Below are 21,661 nucleotides of genomic sequence, written 5' to 3'. Positions count from 1 at the left end.
GAGAGTCTTATCTTATCTCTTCAAAACAAAAACATCTATGGAGATGAAATCGTAAATTAAGAATTGATTTTGCATTGAAGAATAGAAACGAAAACCAAAATCAAATTGTAGAGTAAAAATCTATTTTTTGGTGAGGAATCTCGCTCCGAGCGTGCATGTGATGATGTTTTTCATGTCCTGCCGGAGTCAAAGTTCAGGAATACGATTGAAAGAAGAAGAATAAGTATTAATGGCTTGTGAAAATATCAACGTGAATAATGTCAGCATGGAATGCAGAAAGAGTAATAAGAAAAAAATGCCGGCTGAAACAACGGCAGCAAAAAAAGAAAACAAACTAAAAAAAAACAATATGAAAATATGAAACTAATATAAAAGGAAACACCAAGAAATTAAAACACTAAAATACTAACAAACCAACGTCTTGCAAATTAAAAAAGGCACAAAAGTAAAAATATACCTAATTGACAATAATTTAAATTTTAAAATCAAATAAGTTTAAGTATTTTTTTTCTGGTCTATTGAAGCCCGGTTGTAGATATATTGTATTTAGATATGTAAGTATTTTTTTTCATTTAAGGGTGACCATTCGGTTTGATTAATTCAGTTAACTCAATTATTTGGGTGAATTTAATTCGATGAAAAAATAAATAGTTAATGGTTCAGAAGAAAAAAAAATATAATTTCCCGTGATTGGTTAAAGGTTCAATTTAAAGTTAATTAAATTGAATTATTCAAATTAACCAACACAAAAAATTACATCTTTTATTAAGCAAATAATAAAAAAAAATTCAGCAATAAATTTCAGTTAAATTCAACTAACTAATAATTTTGGTTTTTAAATTGACAGAATGATCGCCCCCTACATTTAGATGTAGGGTACACATTATTGAATACAGAAATTCAATTTTGTTAGTCCTTACTGTGTTATGTTCTTCTCAATTTCTTGTTTCTTTACTTGCATATTTTAGAAGCTAATTACAAGAAATCCTTCAGTAGTTTGATCTCTGTTTCATCCAATTTAGGGCGAAACAAACAATAGAAGAAGATTAATCAGAATTATGATAACAACAACGAAATCAATCTGAAAACAGCAGAATTTGCATAGAAAATCCCAAAGATCAAAAAAAAAAAAAAAAAAAAAAATTTGGTTCAGTTGAAAAATAAGAAGAGGAAGAGCCGCTAGAAAAATAGAAATCCTTAAGCTTAATGGAATAGTGGAGAAGGCCCATATACATTTCAGTTCACGCATTCGACTTTGCTGTTAAAAAAGACTAAGGGGCTTTATCAAAGATTGATGGGTTTTAATTGACCAAGCCCATCAAGCCCTTATTGTAGGCTTTTGGCAGATCCATTTTCCTTTTACATTGTGTTATTACACCCATTCAAAAGCAGCTGCGCGGCAGTTCAGCCCAGTAGTAGAACATTCTCAGCCCAGTTTATTGCTGTGGTTTAGTTTCCAACATCAAATTCCATGGATGGTTTATGTTTATGGGTAGCTATTTCTTTTCTCATAAATTTTATTGTCGTTATTGATAAGATTTGAGCATAAGATTGCAATTATAAATTGAAAGTCATAATTAATAATTTATAGGATACTTTAATACAACTAAATCAAATCATTAAATTAGTAACCCATAATTAAGAGTCTGGCTTATAAAATAAGATATGAATTATTCAAATTGTAAAAGAAATTACTAAATGGTATTATGTTCTTATCCTCCATTTCAATACATATTTTATCCGTAAATTTTTGTTTGAATTTGTTTATTGATTTGCGAATATACAAAATACTGACTAATTACTATTTTTCAATAATTTTTTTTTAAGAAAAACTATTAATTAATATGTTGGATAATTAAGCATAAAGTATATAATAAATTCCGATGATTTGAATTCCAGCATTCCACGGTACCATGATCTATGGCAGGTTTTTGAAATTGATACACGTAAAATGGTTAAACATCTAAATTAGTAAGATTGCAACAAAATGCAGTTGGACTATGGACATGAAGAAAGACCGCTCACCTGATTTGTATTAACTAAAACAGCTTCTATGGCTTGAGAATCTCTAAAAGCACTGTCCTTACTGGTAACAACCAAGCCACCATTTTCCTGCCTAGAAATGTGGTCTTGGGTCCAAAAAAGAACAGAAGCCAATAGCTTCTAAAACAAAATCTGCAATTAGCATAACATTTAAAAGTAAAACAAGGCACTTGAAATTCTAACCAGAGTGGTTGGATATGGTTGCTCGGCCACGACATGGGACAGCGCCACAATTGCTATTTGTTGTTGCTCCTTAAGAGGAGCATTCTGCATCGCAAAATAGAAATTTGTTCAAACAAAGAGAAATTGAGTGAAAGTGCATAGATCACACTCGTCAACTTCACAATGTAAATTTATACTCGGATGGGATCGAATTCAATAACAACAAATGTGCAACTATCGATGTTTGAAATTGTTAAACTAGATCCAACGTCTTGATTTTTATTGGCATTGAGTTATGGATTTTGTGCTATATCACATCCTACGAGTAATTTTATGAGTTGTGGACTCGTGGGAGCATGCATGGAAGTGGTTAATGTGTATACTTCTAGCCTACAAAGCTTATTTCCAACAAGGAATGGTGACTCTTAAGGTTCAAAGAATTGTGAAACTTCTAAAGGTTGGTGTATGGATAGAACAAGCAGGTAAACAAAGAGAAAATGGAACATACGAAAAGATTGAAACTCTAGGCAAGATAGCATTCAAACCATACATTCTCCAATTCATTAAAGTAGTGGAGCTTACTGCGAGCAATCAATATTTGCTTTTCTATTAACTGCAAAATAAGAACGAGAAATGAGAAAGCCAACACAGCCAATTTAATGTTTTAAAATGGTATTTACAAATTACATAATTTACCATTTAAAATAGTCATAAGTCACAATTATCAAATATAAGTATTTAGCACAGTTAGATAACTCAAGCATCCAATTTCATAAACAAGTTTTTAAAATTGATACACGTAAAATGGTTAAACGTCTAAATTAGTAAGATTGCAAGAAAATGTAATTGGACTATGGACATGCCATCTACACTTCTACTTGGTGGATCAATTGCTTCCTCCACAAGCTACTCCAAGGACAATCCTTGATAATAAGAATTATTTTAAGAAATTAAATTTAACAAGTAAAAGAGAATAAAAAGAAATCAAGCAAATCAATTTTGATTAAAAGAAATCAAGGTTTAAAAGCTACTAGGGATTTTGATTTCACCTAATTCTACAATTTATTCTATTAGCTTGATAATCAATTTTAATTGTTCAAGAAGGGGAAACAACCCTAAAATCACTAACAAGCTCTCCCGATGTATTGTTAGCTATTTTAAACCGGTCCAATTACCTATCTTTCAATAGTGCAATCAAACATGAATTAAATCATTAAGTTTTATAGTTTTTTTATGAATTCATAACCTAAGGTCGTTAACTTATGAAAACCCTCCATGAGTCCAACCATATAGCTTCTGCATCAAGTTATTATTCTCATGTAATTTATTCCTTTTTTCATATCAAAAATCCTGTGGGTCTCGTATACATATGGCACAACCCAAGAGGGGCAAGGGTGAATTGGATTTTCTAAAAATTAAAAATTTAACTTTCAAAAACAAAATCAGAATTCTGTTGCAGCAGAAATAGAATGCGTTTGTCAGAGTAAGTTATCAAGATTAGAACTTCCTCACAAAGTTTAATACAAAAACTAGAAAGACTTTGTAAAGAGCAAATATAGATTAGAACTGATTCACAAATCTTAATCAATTTCAAAAACACTTTATGAAGGAAAGTTATTACGTTTAGAACTACTTCATAAAGCTTAGACAAATATTAAAGATTCTGTGAAAGACAGTTATTGAATTTCTAAACTGCTTCACAAAGCTTGAAGTAAACTTAGAAAATTGATTAAAATCCAAATTATGATATATATTGAATATAGAAGAACAGATTAGAACTTGGTATAATCACAATGCAGAAGTCCAGAGTTCTAATGTTCAATAAAGATAAAGCTTATTCGAGTTTACAACAATAAAGCCATTAACAACTTTGCATTTCTAAAAAGTTAACAGATGTGTAAATAAAATAAAACCAAGCAGAACTTCAGAAAATAAAAAGAAGATAAACACAGAGATTTATAGTGGTTCGGCACTAACTCGCCTACATCCACTCATCAAGACTCATCTTGAGATCTTCCACTATATTATCTCTTTTTTCAAGGGTACGAGACAAACCAACAATACAAGGAAATAGATCAACACCTAGATCTAACCTTTGTCCCACTAGATTTTCCAAAGGTTCTAGTCAACCTCAACCCTTTCTGTTTTTACAGAGAGCAGAAACTCACATCAAGACATTAGAATCTCATACAAGGAGAAGGTTGCTTGATAACCTATACCACCATTACTTTTCACCTAAGCTATTACACAAAAATTTTTCAATTAAGAAGCCTGTCTACAACAGATTACAGAATCTATATAGACATAGAGAAATGCAAATATAAGCACATGAAGAATAGAAATCAAGATTAGAAAACGGATTTAAAGATCAGAACTGTTTTTCGAAAGATGTTGTTATAAAATTTTCTTTTCTCTTTCAAAATATTTCTTGACGCAAGAAGACGAAAAGAAATAAGGGGGTTTTTAAAAGAGAGCTTTAAGAGATTTAAAACATATGATCAATGGACTCTTACTCTTAAAATAAAATACCCACGTTTTCATAAGAGGAAAACGTTTTATATAGGGGGATGAAGATCTCATTTAGAAAACATAAAATCTTTTAGTTTAACGAATATTTTTGACATTCAAAAAAAGAGATACGAAAAGATCTTTAAATATTTGTTGCCAAAAATATTTAAGTCAAAAATCTTTTCATTTAGGAAAGTAGAGTAAATAAAAGATTTGACTTTCCTTTTTATAACATAATTTTCAAAAATGCAAAATTATGCAAATCTCTTTCTAATATTTTGTTACCAAATATAATTAAGCCAAAATCTTTTTCGAATAGGTAAGTAAATTTAAAAAGATCAAGATTTGACTTTTATTATTAAGGTAATTTTCGAAAATAATAAAAGATATGCAAATCTCTTTCAAATATTTTGTTACCAAAAATAATTAAGCCAAAATCTTTTTCAAATAGGTAAATAAATTTAAAAAGATTAAGTTTTGACTTTTATTATTAAGGTAATTTCCGAAAATCCTTTTGAGAGAGAAAAAAAAATATTTTTGTTCTTATAAAAGAATATTCTCTCTATCCTACAAAAAATCTTAAGATACTAACCATTAAAAAGAAATTTTCAATAACCTTTCATGGTCTTCAAAATCTTGGATTTGTAGGGACTTTGCCTTCTTTAGTAATTTTCATATTTAAAAAATTCTGCATAAATTAATATTAGCACATGCAAAAATATTAAATTTATTTGTTTTGCATGATCATCAAAATCTCAAGATACAATTGACCTTTGAGCCAATAAACCATTCTCCCGATAGTGATTAATGAAATAAATCAATCCAGGAGAGAAACTCTGTCTAGAAGCATTAAGTTCAATAATAAATTATACTTTAAACAAAGAAAAGCAAATCTAATATTATAAATTGAAATCGAAATTAAGCTTCATCAAATCCCTAGTACGAAAGTTTAGTTCGACATAGTAATTAAATAAAACTCAATTAAACTTGTGAAAAATCTCATAAAGAATAATAAACAAAAAGAGAGTTTAGAAATAAAAACTAGTCAACAATAGGCTTGAACGGCTTCCTTGAATCTTGACACCAATCTTGAGTACCTAAAGTCTTGAAGAGAAAGAAAACTATGTAGAAAATAATAGAATAAGAGATGTAATATACAATGAATGGCTTCCTTGTCTATGGCTAGTCTCTCTATTTATATAGACTTTTTGGAATATCTTCGCGTTCATTTAGAAAAGTGAATATTTATTGAGTAAATAATCTTTTGGAGATAGGAAATTGTTTAGGCTTTGTATTTCTTCCCAATTAGGACTATTCCAACATTTAAATAGGATTTAAACTTGATTGGCACGTCAGAAAAGCATCTTATGCGGGTCCATGCAAGTAGTATGGGCTAGAGTTGTCGTTTTCGGCCCAATATGAAGTTAGGAATTCAGCACAGGCGTGCTATCTGGCACGGCTTGGGCGTGCTAGTCTTTGCTTAGGAACAATCTTTTCTATATTTTGTCTGATTTTCTATAAAAATGCAATAAAATTCCCCAAGATCAAGTGAAATGTGACTCAAGGAAGCTTTAAACAAAAACATAAATAAAACTAAATAAAAGCTAATTAAAGTAATTAAAAATACTAAAAATTCTAATAAAAACTATATTAAAAATACTATAAAAATAACACCTATCAAGGAGAATGTTTGATTATATGGTTTCAGAAAACTAACAGAGGAATGAAAATACATAAAAACCCAAAAGAACTAGGAAAGAACATACTGGGAAACCCAATCCCCAGGCTAGGCTAGAGCAGAACACAATCTGCTATAATGACTTTCAAAATATTCTAAGATACCTCCCTCGAACACCCCTTCCTTTTTTTATAGGCAAAAACATATCATATTTATAACAAACGTATCAAATCTATAACAAACTCATCATTACATATCTCATTCTGTTATTGTTATAATTGTTGGTGATGTGTCAATATATCAATTCTGGTTCCCTTTTACTTTCCTTCTCCTAGAATATATCAAATATGGTTTCTGATTTGCTGCTTTATCATTGCTATTTGCTGGAAAAATAGCCTTGTCCTTGAGGCTGAATTGAGGAAACTGCCCCACAAAGTCAGTCTTATCCACCCAAGTAGCACAGTTAGATAAATCAAGCATCCAATTTCACAGACAGGTTTTTAAAATTGATTCACGCAAAATGGTTAAATGTCTAAATTAGTAACATTGCAACAAAATGCAATTGGACTATGGACATGAAGAAAGACTGCTCACTTGATTTGTATTAACTAAAACTGCTTCTATGACTTGAGAATCTCCAAAAGCACTGTCCTTATTGGTAACAGTCAAGCCACCGTTTTCCTGCCTAAAGATGTGGTTTTGGGCCTAAAAATAACAGAAGCTAGTAGCTTTCAAAATAAAATCTGCAATTAGCCTAACATTTAAGAGTAAAACAAGGCACTTGAAAGTCTAACCAGAGTGGTTGGACATGGTCGCTCGGCCACGGCATGAGACAATGCCACAATTGTTGCTTGTTGTTGCTCCATAAGAGGAGCATTCTGCATTGCAAAATAGAAATTTGTTCAAACAAAGAGAAATTAAGTGAAAGTGCATAGATCACACTCGTCAACTCACAATGTGAATTTATACTCGAATGGGATCGAATTCAATAACAACAAATGTGCAACTATCAGTGTTTGAAATTGCTAAACCAGATCCAGCGGTTTGATCTTCATTGGCATTTAATTATGGATTTCGTGATTATAAAGGGATCCAAATGATAAAAGCTAAGGAGCTCGAGCATAGCGGAGTAAATTAAAAAAGGGAAAAAAATTTGTTCCCAAGTAGAAGCGTAGTCATATCCTTTGGAAATGGCCACCGATTTGTGGAGATTTGGCAAACTTGCTTTGCTTGCATTTTAGTTTGATTTAGAGACAGGGATATGTGGTTCTACTACTGAAACTCACTGTGGTTGAGGATTCCCCAACATGTGTTAATTGCGATATTGATAGAGTAATGATTCGATAGAAACATGAAAATGAGCTTTTATGTAACTTCTCTATGTATGGCTTTTATGCTTTAAAAACAATTGTAGGCTTCATTTTATGTAATTCTGCTGAGAAACGAAATCAACAGAGAGCCAAGCGAGTGCTTCAATATTTGGATTATTAATTTCTGAAATTATGAATGAAATATAATTTTTAAATTTAAACAAATGTTAATTAAAGAGGTATTTTCTATCCAATTAATTTCTTTAAATTATGTTCCCTGCAAGGAAATAAACAATTTTATTCTTTTGCATTGAGGTGTACAACTCCTCATGCCAGCATTGCTTAAAAAAAGGAAAAAACAAAAACTTACAAGCGTTTCTCATTGGAGTCTCGTATGCTATATTATTAAGAATATAGCCGGAAAATATTTAAATTCATAATTGACTGAGTTACAATAAGGGACTTACAAATAATGAATACAATCTGGTCTTTATAGTTCAGTTCATTATACTCTTAATATGTAAATGGCACTGTAATATACTTCCCACATCGTCTTTAAATTTCCACCCTGCACTTCTTAGGCACCAGTGACCTAAGTGATTTCAAACCCTACTTGACAAACCAAAATTGCTCCTCATGTGGATAAGATCATTGAAAAGAAAAATTGATTAGGCTATACACGCAACCTAAAGGAGGTTATCAAGTTGTTCTTGCAGCTCCTGCATGGGCAACATATTGATGATGGTTTGTTCTTCAGGGGTATATTCAGATCTTACAAGGGATTGTACTTGACTATGTGCTTCCACAATATTTGTCCTGTACAAATGCAATACAGCGATAATACAAGATTTATGTACCCAAAAAAAAAAAAAAAAATGCATCTGACTGTTGAGGCAAACATAAAGTATTCTAGAATCCAGTATGCAAGCTAAGTGAATATAACTTACTTTATTGGTTTAAAAAGTATTGTTCTTGTTGATGGGTTCTGCAGATAAAGCTTCATTTTTGCCATCACCAAGGGCAATTCTTGCTGAATAGCAGTATTAACCTGTTTCAAAATCGTCATATAAAAAATCAGGTGAATCATCAAGTTAATGTGAAGCCAGTGCATATTTAGTTTTAAATGCTTTTCAACTCATGCTTGCAACTGCAATAGCACTCTGAGCAGCACAGTTACTTGAGGAATACAGGTTACTGCTAATTGGTGTACTACTTAGGAAAGTAATATCCACTCTTAAGGTCCATAAATAGAACTGTAGTGATGTCTATCCGGTTCGTCAAGACAATACTAAACAAATTGCTGAATGACCATTACATAGTTGGGCTTATAGCTATAGGCATGCCATCTACACTTCTACTTGGTGGACCAATTGCTTCCTCCACATGCTGCTCCAAGGATAGTCCTTGACAATAAAGATTGCCTTAGGACAAGTTAATGTTTCTGAGATTTATATTTGTTCTTTTCTTCCCCCCCTTATCTTGCATGCTATAGTTATCTTTGTTGCAACAGTAAGAAGAGACTTGATTCATTCACTTGCGAAATGCAAACAAAAGTAAACAAAATACTTTTAGCGACTATCCAGACAGTGGATCTCGAAAATTACATGAAAATGTTGAAGAATCATGTTACACAACATACCTTCTGCACAAGTTCTGCCACCTTCTCTGGACTGGCAAAGGCTTGGTCCTTCAGTGGTTTGGCCATAATTGACTCTACTTTCTGATTTTGACTGCCAGAGGACAGTGCAACTTTTACAGCCGTAACCTGAAAATACATATTAAAATAGTCATGCTTGCAGATGGTCATACAAAGAAAGACATAGGTTTAATGCTTAACCATCCATGCTCTATGCTAACCAACCAGCCCCCACCACAAAACCCCAAAAAAAGAAAAAAGAAAAACCAACTCTTCCTTGAGGGACAGAAAAATAGAAGGAAAAAGTCACATGAACTTGTTTGTGGCTAAATAATTACATGTCTCTAGGATAGGTCCATCTAAAACCAATTAGTTGAAGGTTAAAAAATTTTGCTCCTGTCTCTTATTATTCAGGGAGTTAAGAAATCAGAAGCCCATTTTGCCAGCTCATGCACTTCTATGCATATAGATCCAAAAATAGTTAGTTTATTGATAACTAATTACGAGAACAGCAAACCTTGGTAGCAAATGACAGCATTGGATCCACAATCAGTTTAGTGACTGACATAATGAACTCCTCACAAGTTGCTTTTAAGCTTTTCTCCAGTTCCTTCAAATAAAAAAGACCCATGGATTAAACTTATAAGGTGTGAATAAAAAACCAAAAAAGATGGATGTTATAGGTCTAGAAATGGATGCTAAAGCTTTCTAGCAATTATAGTCAATCCTAATAGGGGAAAAGGGGAAAAAAAAAAAAAAAAAAAAAGTGTCCTTCCAGTGAACTGGTCAATTCTTCCAAATCGTGCCATGGTAAACAGTTCATACTATAATTGAACTGTTATCTGGAAGGTTTGTCATGGTTAAAAGAGACACGGTGTGGTGCCGGAAGGAATTAAAATAGATAAATCGATGCATATGAAAAAATGCAGAAGAGATTAAGCAAATCCAAATTACAGAACAATGGACAGTAAAACCCAAGTGAATAAAACATGTCCTAATTGTGGTATTTGAACAAACTATAAAAAACCAATGAATTTCCAAATATGTCCTATACCAGTTCAGTTCCATGACTTAAAAGAATCTTCACAGATATGCTCCTAAAAAAACTGCAACCACTATCATATGATAAAAATGAGAACAGGTGTTGTTAATTTCTGGAAGCAGGCAGCCAAAATTAAAACCAGGTCATACGCTAACAACCCAACTAAATAATTTAATAACATATTGATTGAATAACAGAATAAACAATCTAAAATTATTAATCAAAAACCATACCCTTTTGGCATCTACTTGACTTTCAAGAACTCGGGGAGACAAATTCCTTGCTAATGAAGTTGATCTTGACCAATCGAAAAGAGAAGTTTGACCTCTGAGTATCCGTCTTAAGTGCTCCTGGAATTCAGTGCAAATAAGACTCCACTTGTATATCAAAGAAATGTGATTCTACTATACATTAAAAGGATAATTTGGAAAGTTCAGAAATTTCATCTTGGAGAAACTAACCAGCAAATGAGAGAAGTCAAGTTCTTTGTATGTGACTGAAAATTCTATATCAAATGGAGCTATCTAGAAAACAAAAACTTGAGAGTTATAACCAGCTCCATTGCTCAGTAAATAACTATCAATAAGCAAAAAAGGAAGAAAGAAATAACCTGCTCCCTCAAGATTAAAAGATGTTTAATAAGGAAAAGCTGCCCATCCATTGCTGTTGTTTTCTTCGCAACGAGTTTGCTTGCTTTCTACAGCAAATATTTAGGGGGGGAAAAGGATATAAGGGCTACTAATACACAAAGAACTTCTGGTCACCACCTATCAAAATACTGAATTATATCTTAGCTACTAACTTGGATGGAAAAGGAGCAAACTTCAACTGCTTCCTGATATGAAATAGCAACCCAAGAAAAAGAAGACAATTGGTTAACAACACAAGCAGAAAAGAATATTATATTGGTTAAAAATTTAGAACACAGAAAGGAGCTGGAGGTCCAAGGATCCAACCTGTGCTAAACCAGTGAAGACAGATGATTCTAGACAACGGTACAACTTCGAGAGGATTGATAGAGTTTTCTCAAGAGGTGGGTACCAAGTTGTAAAAACATCTGCAGTCTCTTCAACCTGGTGTGAGAAAAAGTTGAGAACAAAGAAAAAATAACGATAAATATCATTTTATTCTTCCAAATGCAAATAAACGATGACAAAGTGCCACCAGCTGGCAATAACCATAGAGCACCAGTCAGGTATATTCAATTTATGTTGAAATGAAACTGCAAACTACTGCTGGTACCCAATGTAAGAGTATATGGATATCCAACATGTGTCTGAACTGTACTACCTAGTAGCTTGAATCAAATTAAATTGTGTGCCAACCAATACACAATTATCATGCTCAATGACTGTAAAATACCTCAAATGCTTGAACTTTCCATTGCATGAATATAAATCTAACATCAGAGGTACTCATGGTGGCATGCCACGTCACAAGCATGCTTCAGTTGGTCCTAATGCCGATAATGATCAAAAATGGATAATTAAGACGGTTCGTCTTTGTTCTGATGTCCTATTTATGGGGGATTAGGAGAACCTACAACCTAAAACGGGATCCATCTTGTACAGTTGGACGAAGTACATGCAACAGAGGTCCCTGCACGGTTGGGCCAACCAACCAAGTACATGTAGCACAGGTAGTTACTGAAGCACGGACTCATAACAGTCCCCTAGCCTGATAAGGTACACCATACTGAACCGGCTCTATGGGCATTTTCGCATCCTTAAAAAGGATAAACTCAATTAGAAAATAGGAAGACAATGTGAGATACTTACAGAAGTACTTTCTGTTTTCGCCTCGGCAGATCTCTCCAGCTTTGCAGGGTAATCTAAGTCTTCATCGGAAGGAATGTAATTAGCTATCTGCAGAAGAAACAAGATAAAGCTTCAAAATAAACCTGCCATGAGTGAGAATCCCAAACATGTTGCCACCAACCTCAGCTACATATGATCTCTCACAAAGATGAATTTTTTTGGTGCAATTCTTTGGTACTCCAACTAATTTTGATAGTTTATTTCCAACTCAAATTCTGCACAGAAGCTCATATAAACTTCTTAGAATTTCGCTCAGCGAACCATATATGCCATTTGCTAGAAATTGGGATGTAAAATCCTAGGGCAAAAAAAAATCGAAATAGCAAAGAAAATTCTATACAAAGCATAGCATCCAAATTCAAAAGAAAATTATTTACAGAACAATAACATTAGTGAACTCTAGCAAATAATTCAAGCAACAGCCAGATACTGAACGAGTTATCTTTTGCTTAGGTGAAGAAAAATAAACTCTCTAATTATGTTCATGTGAAGTTCTACCAATAACATCCCATCTTCACTGAGTAGGCATGACAGTTACCAAGGATCAACAAGTCACTTTCCAGAGAGAAAAGACACCTCATCACGAATGTGTGTTCGAGCACGGAAAGTCAGTCGCTCATGAATATCTGCTAAAATTCTTTCCAGCGTAGGGCATAGCCCAGCCAATGACTCACTCCGTCTGCTAAGCTGTTCCCCCAAGACTTCAACTTTAAGTATATCAACAAGTTCACAAAGAAGGTCAACATCAGTTTCGTGAATGAGTTTTGGGCGCAGTGTATCATATAAGTAAGTAGACCTGCAAAATAGGTATAAATTTGAGTGAGATGCAAACAGAGTAATACCCCATTAAAGTTGGGTGGCAAAGGAGTGAGGAAAATCAGAAGACTGGGCCTTAAAAAAAACAAAAGCAAGGCAGAAGAAACTCACAATGGATCAATCAATGCAGCCAAACAAGAAGCATCCTCTGAAGAAGATGGGAAAAAGTGATCAAAGAGTTGGTGCTCAAGTTGACAAACCTGCAATTTACAGTTGCATCAACCAAATTGGCTATATAGCCCAAGACAAGATATAGGGAAGGAAAGAATTCACATCACCAAACCTAAGGTCTCAGTTTGAGGTGAGATGAGTGAGTAATTTCAAAGAGTTAGAAAGTATAAATTGAAAGGAAAAAAAAAATGTGCTAGATCTTTTCTTACTAAGATCATAAATGTTCAAGACAAGAAAAATACAAGCGCTAATAATGAGAACAATATAGCATTAAATGTATAAATGCATTGATTCAAGAAATAAAGAAAAGAAAAGGAAAAAGAAGATACAACTTATGCAGTTTCAAAATGAGTCAACTGCAAACTTGCTTCACATAATTTGGAAAAGAAAGGAAGCTTGCAGTTAATAGTCAATTAGGAACAAGTTGCATTCAACCCAAATCCAGTTGCAGTCAACAAATTTCCACAAAAACAAAAGCACTACGCTACAAGGTGGATAGAAACCCCTAAATAAACCCTCCTCACAGTAAAATATGTTACGGCAGAAATAAATAAGCAAATATTTTTCAACCAAGGATGATGATCCATACTTCTGAATGTTACTCCAGTGGTTGTAAACTACCTGCATTAGATATGCACATCCAGATCTGGTTAAGGATGGCAATGCCTCTTTCTTGGAAAATTCAGATATTCGCTGAAGTACAATGCCTTTTACCTGGGTAGCAGAAATAGATTGGAAGTTTTATTACAGGCAGTTGACCCAGAAGGAGTGATGCTAGAACTATATAGAAAATAATGAACTCACGAAAGAAAGCCGCTGTTCACAATATAATTTGTGGCATTCTGAAAGGATCTGAGCATATTCTTTTCTAGATGATCTGCTTTCTATTTCCTCCAGTATGGGCTTGAGCTGCAATAATTATCTGTTAGCTGCCTATACAATATAGGCACAGAAGTCCACCCTCCACATGAAATAAACATTTTCTTAGCAAATCATTTCATTTCTCTCTAGCGCTGATAAATAACTGATAATTGAACTTCTGGTATTCAACATCTGAAAACTAAGCAAAAACCAGCCATCACCTCATTTGCAGCTGCTTTGAATCGGACATATATAACAGATGCCTCTACACCCTCAGAAACAGAGGCCTTATTACCACCAGCACTCCGGATTGCTGTCTGGACCTGAAGAATGAACAAAAATGCCACATGGCAAGAGGATAAGCATGTGCAGACACACGTGCAAAAACTTTTATGTTAACTGGGATACTTCACCTGAGACGAAGCACCTTTCAGAACGGAAAGGACATGAGAGCGAATCATACCCAGGGCTCGAGACTGTTAAAGGCACATAAATATTGATAAATATTTGTAACTGGAAACAAATCTTACAAATTGTTATTTTCCATTTACCAAATCTATTACCAATCGAATTCCTCACACCACTCATTTACCTGGAGTTGTCGAAATTTGAGCAAATAAACATTAGATTCTGCATATTGTGGATTGCTTTCAACATACCTGTGGTAGAAAAGAAACAAATCAATAGGAAAAAAAAATAAGGAAAAAAAAAGGAAGGGAACACCGCAATAATATCCCTACAAGCAAATATGACAATTGTATAGTTCATGAAATTGCCCAGCAGTATCACAGAGCAATGCCACAGGCTCAGATTTAAATATCATATAAATATCATAAAGAAAAAAAAAAAACTTACGATATGCACTCGTCAAGCCGTTTGAGTAGCGGAAGAAAGTTCTCAGTTCCAACATTCACTTTTGCAGAATAAAAATTTGTAGCAATCTGCACAGATATGAAAAATCTCATAATTCATTTAATTCAGAACTTTCAAGATAATCAATAATTTGTCTAATTTTTTTTATTGCATGTAAGTTATATACAAACAAAAACGGCAAGCTATTAAGAGGACATCGAGACTCCAAACAGAATAATAAATATAGATATCCAGCAACGTCATAAACAAAGTCCAACAAATCCAGCTCTAGATCTAGGGGAAAAAGAAATGAAGACTTCAGTACCGTGAATGGATCTAGAACTCAATGTGGTAAAATGACTAAATCAGTGACAACAATCAAATACATAGCCAAATGATGAATTTCAACAAGTTTTGTGCTATATCACATACTACGAGTAATTCAGGAATGGAGATTGAAGGGAAGATTTTTTTTTTTTTTCCCCTCTTATTCAAAGTCTTGCAGAGACTCAAACAAGATCAGAAAATTTCCAAATTCTTCAAGCATTCTGGCTAACTTCTCTACAATTCAATGAGAAGGTCATGTAACTGTGATCATTCTGATTTTAAGAGTTGTGGACTTGTCGGAGAATGCATGGAAGTGGTTAATGTGTATACTTCTAGCCTACAAAGCTTATTTCAAACAAGGAATGGTGACTCTTAAGGTTCAAAGCCTTGTGAAACTTCTAAAGGTTGGTGTATAAGCAGGTAAACAAAGAGAAAATGGAAGATACAAAAAGATTGAAACTCTAGGCAAGATAGCATTCAAACCATACATTCTCCAATTCATCAAAGTAGTGGAGCCTACTACGAAGCGCTTCAGCAAACTCAATCAGTCTTTGCTTTTCTATTAACTGCAAAATAAGAACAAGACATGAGAAAACCAACACAGCCAATTTAATGTTTTAAAATAGTATTTACAAATTACATAATTTACCATTTAAAATAGTCAAAAGGCACAGTTATCAAATATAAGTATTGAGCAAACTTAAAACTCTGGATCACAGAACTTATAGCCTTGACATAAACAAGATGAATTCTATGAATATATATAGATCATGCTATTCCTGGAAATTTGAGAGATAGAATCAGAGATATTCAATAGTTATTTAATATCATTGCATGTCCTTTACCCGAGTTCAAGAAAAAGCAATCAACAAGCGGTAAGCTCAATACTTGCCAGGTCCAAAGCACCAAAACAGATAAATAATTAAGGCTTCCAATAATTGAGAGACCACAATCTGTAATCTATAGAATAAACAGAAACTGATTCCCACATGAAAGAGAGAAACTGTACCAGTCTATCACAGGCATCATGAAGAGTCTTAGTCTTTGTAGCTACCGCTTGATGTTGCAGTTGTAATTCATTAAACAAATCTAGAGTTTCATCCACCTGCATGATAGAGGATCAACAATCTTCATCGTATAAGATCAAAAGAAAAGCAACCATGAAAGAGTTCCTCAACAAGTGTAGGGAAAAAACAACAATAACAGACCTGATGAAGTATACCATCACATGTCTGTATGCGCTCTGTCAAAGTGTTGACATAGTGCTGATACTTCTCCTCTGTCTATGAATGCAGAAAAATAACTTGAAATAAACTATTGTTTGCAACAACTCACAAAGCATTCTCACTTCTGAACTAAGAAAAAACACCAACTAACCTCTGATTTCATGGCTGATTCAAGATCAGTAAACCATTTGTAGAACTGCACCAGCAGGAAAAATACTGATGTTACATAATTATGCTACTCCTAAAATTTAACAAATACTGATGTTACATAATTATGCTACTCCTAAAATTTAACAATCAAAGCAGTAAGATAACTCAAGCATCCAATTTCACATACAGGTTTTTTAAATTGATACACATAAAATGGTTAAACGTCTAAATTAGTAAGATTGCAACAAAATGCAGTTGGACTATGGACATGAAGAAATACTGCTCACCTGATTTGTATTAACTAAAACTGCTTCTATGGCTTGAGAATCTCCAAAAGCACTGTCCTTATTGGTAACAGCCAAGCCACCATTTTCCTGTCTAGAGATGTGGTCTTGGGCCTAAAAAAGAACAGAAGCCAATAGCTTTCAAAACAAAATCTGCAATTAGCCTAACATTTAAGAGTAAAACAAGGCACTAGAAAGTCTAACCAGAGTGGTTGGATATGGTCGCTCAGCCACGGCATGAGACAGTGCCACAATTGCTGCTTGTTGTTGCTCCGTAAGAGGAGCATTCTGCATCGCAAATAGAAATTTGTTCAAAGTAAGAGAAATTGAGTGAAATTGCATAGATCACACTCGTCAACCTCACAACGTAAATTTATACTCGGATGGGATTGAATTCAATAACAATAAATGTGCAACTACAAGTGTTTGAAATTGCTAAACCAGATCCAGCATTTTGATCTTCATTGGCATTGAATTATGGATTTCGTGATTATAACGGGATCCAAATGATAAAAGCTAAGGAGCTCGAGCACAGAGGAATGAATTAAAAAAGGAGAAAAAAAAAAAAAACCTGTTCCCAAGTAGAAGCGAAGTTGTATCCTTTGGAAATAGCCACCGATTTGTGGAGATTCGGCGGACTTGCTTTGGCTGCCATTTTCGTTCGATTTAGAGACAGGGATATGTGGTTCTGCTACTACCCAAACCCGTTTAAATACCTGTTTAATCACAAAGTCATTCAATAACCTGCTTGGAACCCGAATCCAAACCCGAAAATGCACAAACAAATATATAAAAAATGCATTAAAATTCAACCTATAATATTCTAGAACAACAGTACCAGTAATGTTAAAATAACAAAAGAATCAAAATTCAACATAAATAAATAATTAATTAATTCAGAAAAATTAATTAGCTTCATCTAAACATATACAATATTCAATAAATATACATATCTCGATTTCTACTAGCAGATAATAAGCATTAAATATTCGTATGAGATTATTTGTTAAGTCATAAGCTAACCACTTAATAGCTTTATGGTAATTGAATTACTTAAGTTGTTAAAGCTCACTTTTTAACAATAACTAATTCTAACTACTATTTACTTAGATTAAATTCTTCTATCAATATTGGAAATGGTTAGGCTTTTCAAACCATAGTTTAACAGAATTATGCATCTAACCTCCGTTAACCGACTAAAATACTCATCTTACTTTTCTTATGCACAACCAACTAGTTTTGGCTAATGAATATCTAATTAACTAACTAACAAGGTCCTTCTGAGGTCACATTAACCATTGTTTTATCAATTTCTGCAACTTTTCGGCTTCAAAGTCTTCTAACAAAATTTAGTTGATTTTCATATAACACCCAAACAAAGTTTAGATTCTTAGACATCATTTTAATTAGTTTAAGTAGTGTTTGTACCATTCTTAGTTAGTAAAATTATTCTGAGATTGCATAACATCCATATAATTAAGTTTCTGTGAACTTTTGGCTTAGAAACCATTTACCCATTTTTGCGTTAATTCACAGTTTAACCACGGAACAAGTCAGTTTGTAAATTTTAGTTGCATATTCAGAATCTACGAGCTTTTATACATATTCTGAATTTATTGGATTTCCCGGTCACCGGGAACCTCCGCCGTAGCCGCCTGCCACGGTGGCCAGACGGGAAGCAGGCCAGAGATCAAACGACAACATACCAAAAATGAAGAAAACTTCATGTAAAGTTCAATTCTGAGATCGATTTCTACAAAATATGGCGATTATTTACTAAAATCCCAAATTTTATCAATTGTCAAAACCTAAAACTTCAATCATCTCAAATGGCTCAGTCAAATTCAGTTTGTCCACTAATTATTTATCTAAAGATAACAAAAAGGTGTTTTCGACTCACCTTGCTAACCGGGATCGCCGGAAAGAGGATTTTTTGTCCGGCTAATGAACGAAGAGAGCGGTGGAGTGGTGGCCACGATCTGCGCTGGTCCGAAATGAAGAGAGTACCGATCTCTTCACAGCGCCAGTAGCGTCGGCCCGGAAAAAGATGCAAGGGAGGGTGACGGTGGTCCGCTTGCTGACGACCGGCGATGGGGGTTGAGTTTTGAGAAGAGAAGAGATAGAGAGTCGAACGGAGAAGGAAAGGGCGAGGGTGAAGGTGAGGTGAGGGGTTGAGTGATTTGGTCCAATTGGTTTCCCATAAGAATCAATTTCTGATTCGATCAATAGAAATTCCTACATTTTTATGATTTTCAACTGGTTTAGCTTATTTTTCCGGTTTGATCCGATTAATTTTGGTGTTCAAGTGGTTTGATTTATTTTAATTGATTTAATGAAGTTCTAGAACATTTCTTCAATCTATTCAACAATAATTATACTGTAATGTAATACAATAATTATATTTGAGTTTAGGATATCAGTCTAAGTATATATATTTTTATTTATTTAATTATTTATTCATCATTATTATAATTGATATGATTATTTATAGTTATGTGCATCATATTACTTTGCTCAAACTCTATTCTTCTTTCCATTTCGGTGTAACAATTACTTTTATTCCACAATTAAAATTAAACATACCTTTTTATTCAATGTCCAATATTAATTCTTAAGAAGTTTAGAATGTTCTCGACTAGGAGTTTCGATAACATACTTTGGGTTTGAGCTTAACTTGCAAATTTAAAGTAGAATTAAAATTATTTGGTATTTGCAGCATATACAGTCGAAAATTTAGATTTTTGATTTAATTAAAATTCAAAATTTTTGAAAATAAAATTACGAAATGTTTAAGTTAAATGGAGAACTACTCTTGTTTTATAACCCATCATGTTATCTCAGCAAATTAAAAAAAAAAATTAGTCAATGAAGTGTCATTAGTCAAATTTATTCTTCTTGATATTATAGATATTCTACAATATCCTTCAATTAGTATGCAACAAAATATAATAAACATGATACTCAAAAATTAAAAAGAATACTAATATTATAACCAAGTGACATAATAAATAAAGAAGCTAATAAGGTCCTTTGGAAAAAAAAAAGAAGCTAACAAGATACGGTCTGATTAATCTTCTCACTAGTATAAAGAGTTAGAGTCTCAAATTTGAGTCCTCTCTAACCATAAGACTTTCTACCAATTTGATATTTTTAAATATTTTTAGCAAAGATCAATTAAAATATTTAATTAAAAATTCTAAACTATCCTGATATTGTTGTGAGAGTCATAATATAATAATAATAATAATAATAAAATAATATATTAATCGCATAGAAATTTAAGTTTATTAAGTTTATTTTTATTGTATTGATGATTTTAAATTAAATTTAGATGTAAAATTTTTTAAATGTGGTAGCAAATAATAAAAAATATGCTCCTAAATTGAACTATATTTTAAAAAAAAAAAAGTTCTATATAAAACCCATAAGATAATATAGATTAAAAATATATGACATATGAATATCTCTTATATTTAATTTTTTATTTTTTTATAAAAGAAAATAACCTAATTTCATAATAAAGTGATGTCTACAAAAAGATTTAATAATTTTTTCTCTTTCTAAACGATTGTCAAAAAAAAAAAATGAATATGTGATTTTTTTTTTCTTTTTCTTAATACCCTTAGAAATAATTGAATTATGGTAATAAAGGTAAAAAAAACTTATAAAATAATAAATATTTAATTGATTTAATAGTTTGTTTGAAATTTTTTTTTTGAATATATTTATGTGAAATTTGTATAAATATACAGATGATATTTTTTTAATTGATTTAAGTCATTCATCCCCATTGGATAACTACAAATAGAAAAAAAGAGAAACAATATAAATAGTGGGTGAAAATGAATTCTATGACATATCTACCTGGTCGGATTAGATGGGTGATTAAGAAAGCTTATGGATAAGATCGATAGTCTTAGTTGGCTTTCTTATTTAGAACTGTTAAAACTTTCAGTTGAACTAGTCTGATTTTTCAATTGGCATGACTAAATTGAAATTTATTTGGTTCCATCTTGGTTTTTTAGTGAAGTTCAAAAAAAAAAAAAAAAAAAAAAGAAAACCTTAAATGAATCAAATGAAAAGATGCATATAAACTGATCAAACCGGTTCAATTTTGTACTCTAAATTCGAGTCGGTATTCATTTTAAGATTCAATTAATTTAATTTATTTTGGGTTGGCTTTAAATCAAATTGATCATGTGTACATACCTACTTTCAATTTTTTAGCGAAAACAATTATATATACATACACATACATTAAAATGTGTTTATTAGATAATATTTGTGGCATTGACCATGTTGTAAATTGAATTGAATATATATAAGTATACTATTTTGTTTATGATTTTATTAATTATCCCTTATTTTCACGTTAATTTCAATATGACATTATATTTTAATATTATAAAAATCTAGACAATATAAGAAGAAAATTATAGTTTTCTTTTTTTTTGAAAGAGGAAACCTCAACATTCATCTATTCGAATAAAATAATAACAAATTAGTAGGGATGTTTTCCCAACTTTGGAAACGAGCATACTTATAGGTTGCTCTTGCAAGCATATGAGCTCCTATAATGACTTGTCTCCTACGCCATCTAATACAACATTAGATCGAGATGTTAAAAGGTCCTTACAATCCTGAATAATATAACCAAATTCTAAAAAATCATTATATGAAGAATTTAAAGCAAATAAAAGACTTTGTGTATCTGCGTAAATGCAATCGAGAGACAAAAATTTATCTTGGATCCATGTTAAATAATTCCTTAATGCAAT

At 32.4% G+C, this 21,661-nt stretch overlaps 1 protein-coding gene across 1 annotated transcript; it reads right to left on the bottom strand.

The window, feature by feature from the left end:
* Positions 1–8,250: 8,250 nt before the first annotated feature.
* LOC105629462 (sec34-like family protein) lies at positions 8,251–19,007 on the bottom strand. The gene is made up of 26 exons (XM_012211059.4): positions 18,784–19,007; positions 17,455–17,599; positions 17,088–17,171; positions 16,887–16,997; positions 16,601–16,645; positions 16,432–16,506; positions 16,233–16,328; positions 15,712–15,789; positions 14,900–14,985; positions 14,637–14,703; positions 14,458–14,520; positions 14,266–14,367; positions 13,988–14,092; positions 13,805–13,897; positions 13,124–13,212; positions 12,773–12,992; positions 12,158–12,244; positions 11,336–11,452; positions 11,182–11,214; positions 10,990–11,076; positions 10,841–10,903; positions 10,613–10,729; positions 9,855–9,947; positions 9,341–9,466; positions 8,649–8,749; positions 8,251–8,517 (listed from the first exon to the last, which is right to left on the bottom strand). Exons 2-26 carry the CDS (start codon positions 17,536–17,538, stop codon positions 8,388–8,390), a joined length of 2,352 nt encoding a protein of 783 aa, XP_012066449.1. The 5' UTR covers positions 17,539–17,599; positions 18,784–19,007; the 3' UTR covers positions 8,251–8,387.
* Positions 19,008–21,661: the final 2,654 nt, after the last annotated feature.

Source organism: Jatropha curcas, chromosome 2 (assembly GCF_041381405.1).
Source record: "Jatropha curcas cultivar XTBG-Jc1 chromosome 2, XTBG_Jcur_1.0, whole genome shotgun sequence".
NCBI classification, from domain to species: domain Eukaryota; kingdom Viridiplantae; phylum Streptophyta; class Magnoliopsida; order Malpighiales; family Euphorbiaceae; genus Jatropha; species Jatropha curcas.
The sequence above is the reverse complement of the archived record's forward strand: the minus strand, read 5'-3'. Positions and strand labels throughout refer to the sequence as shown.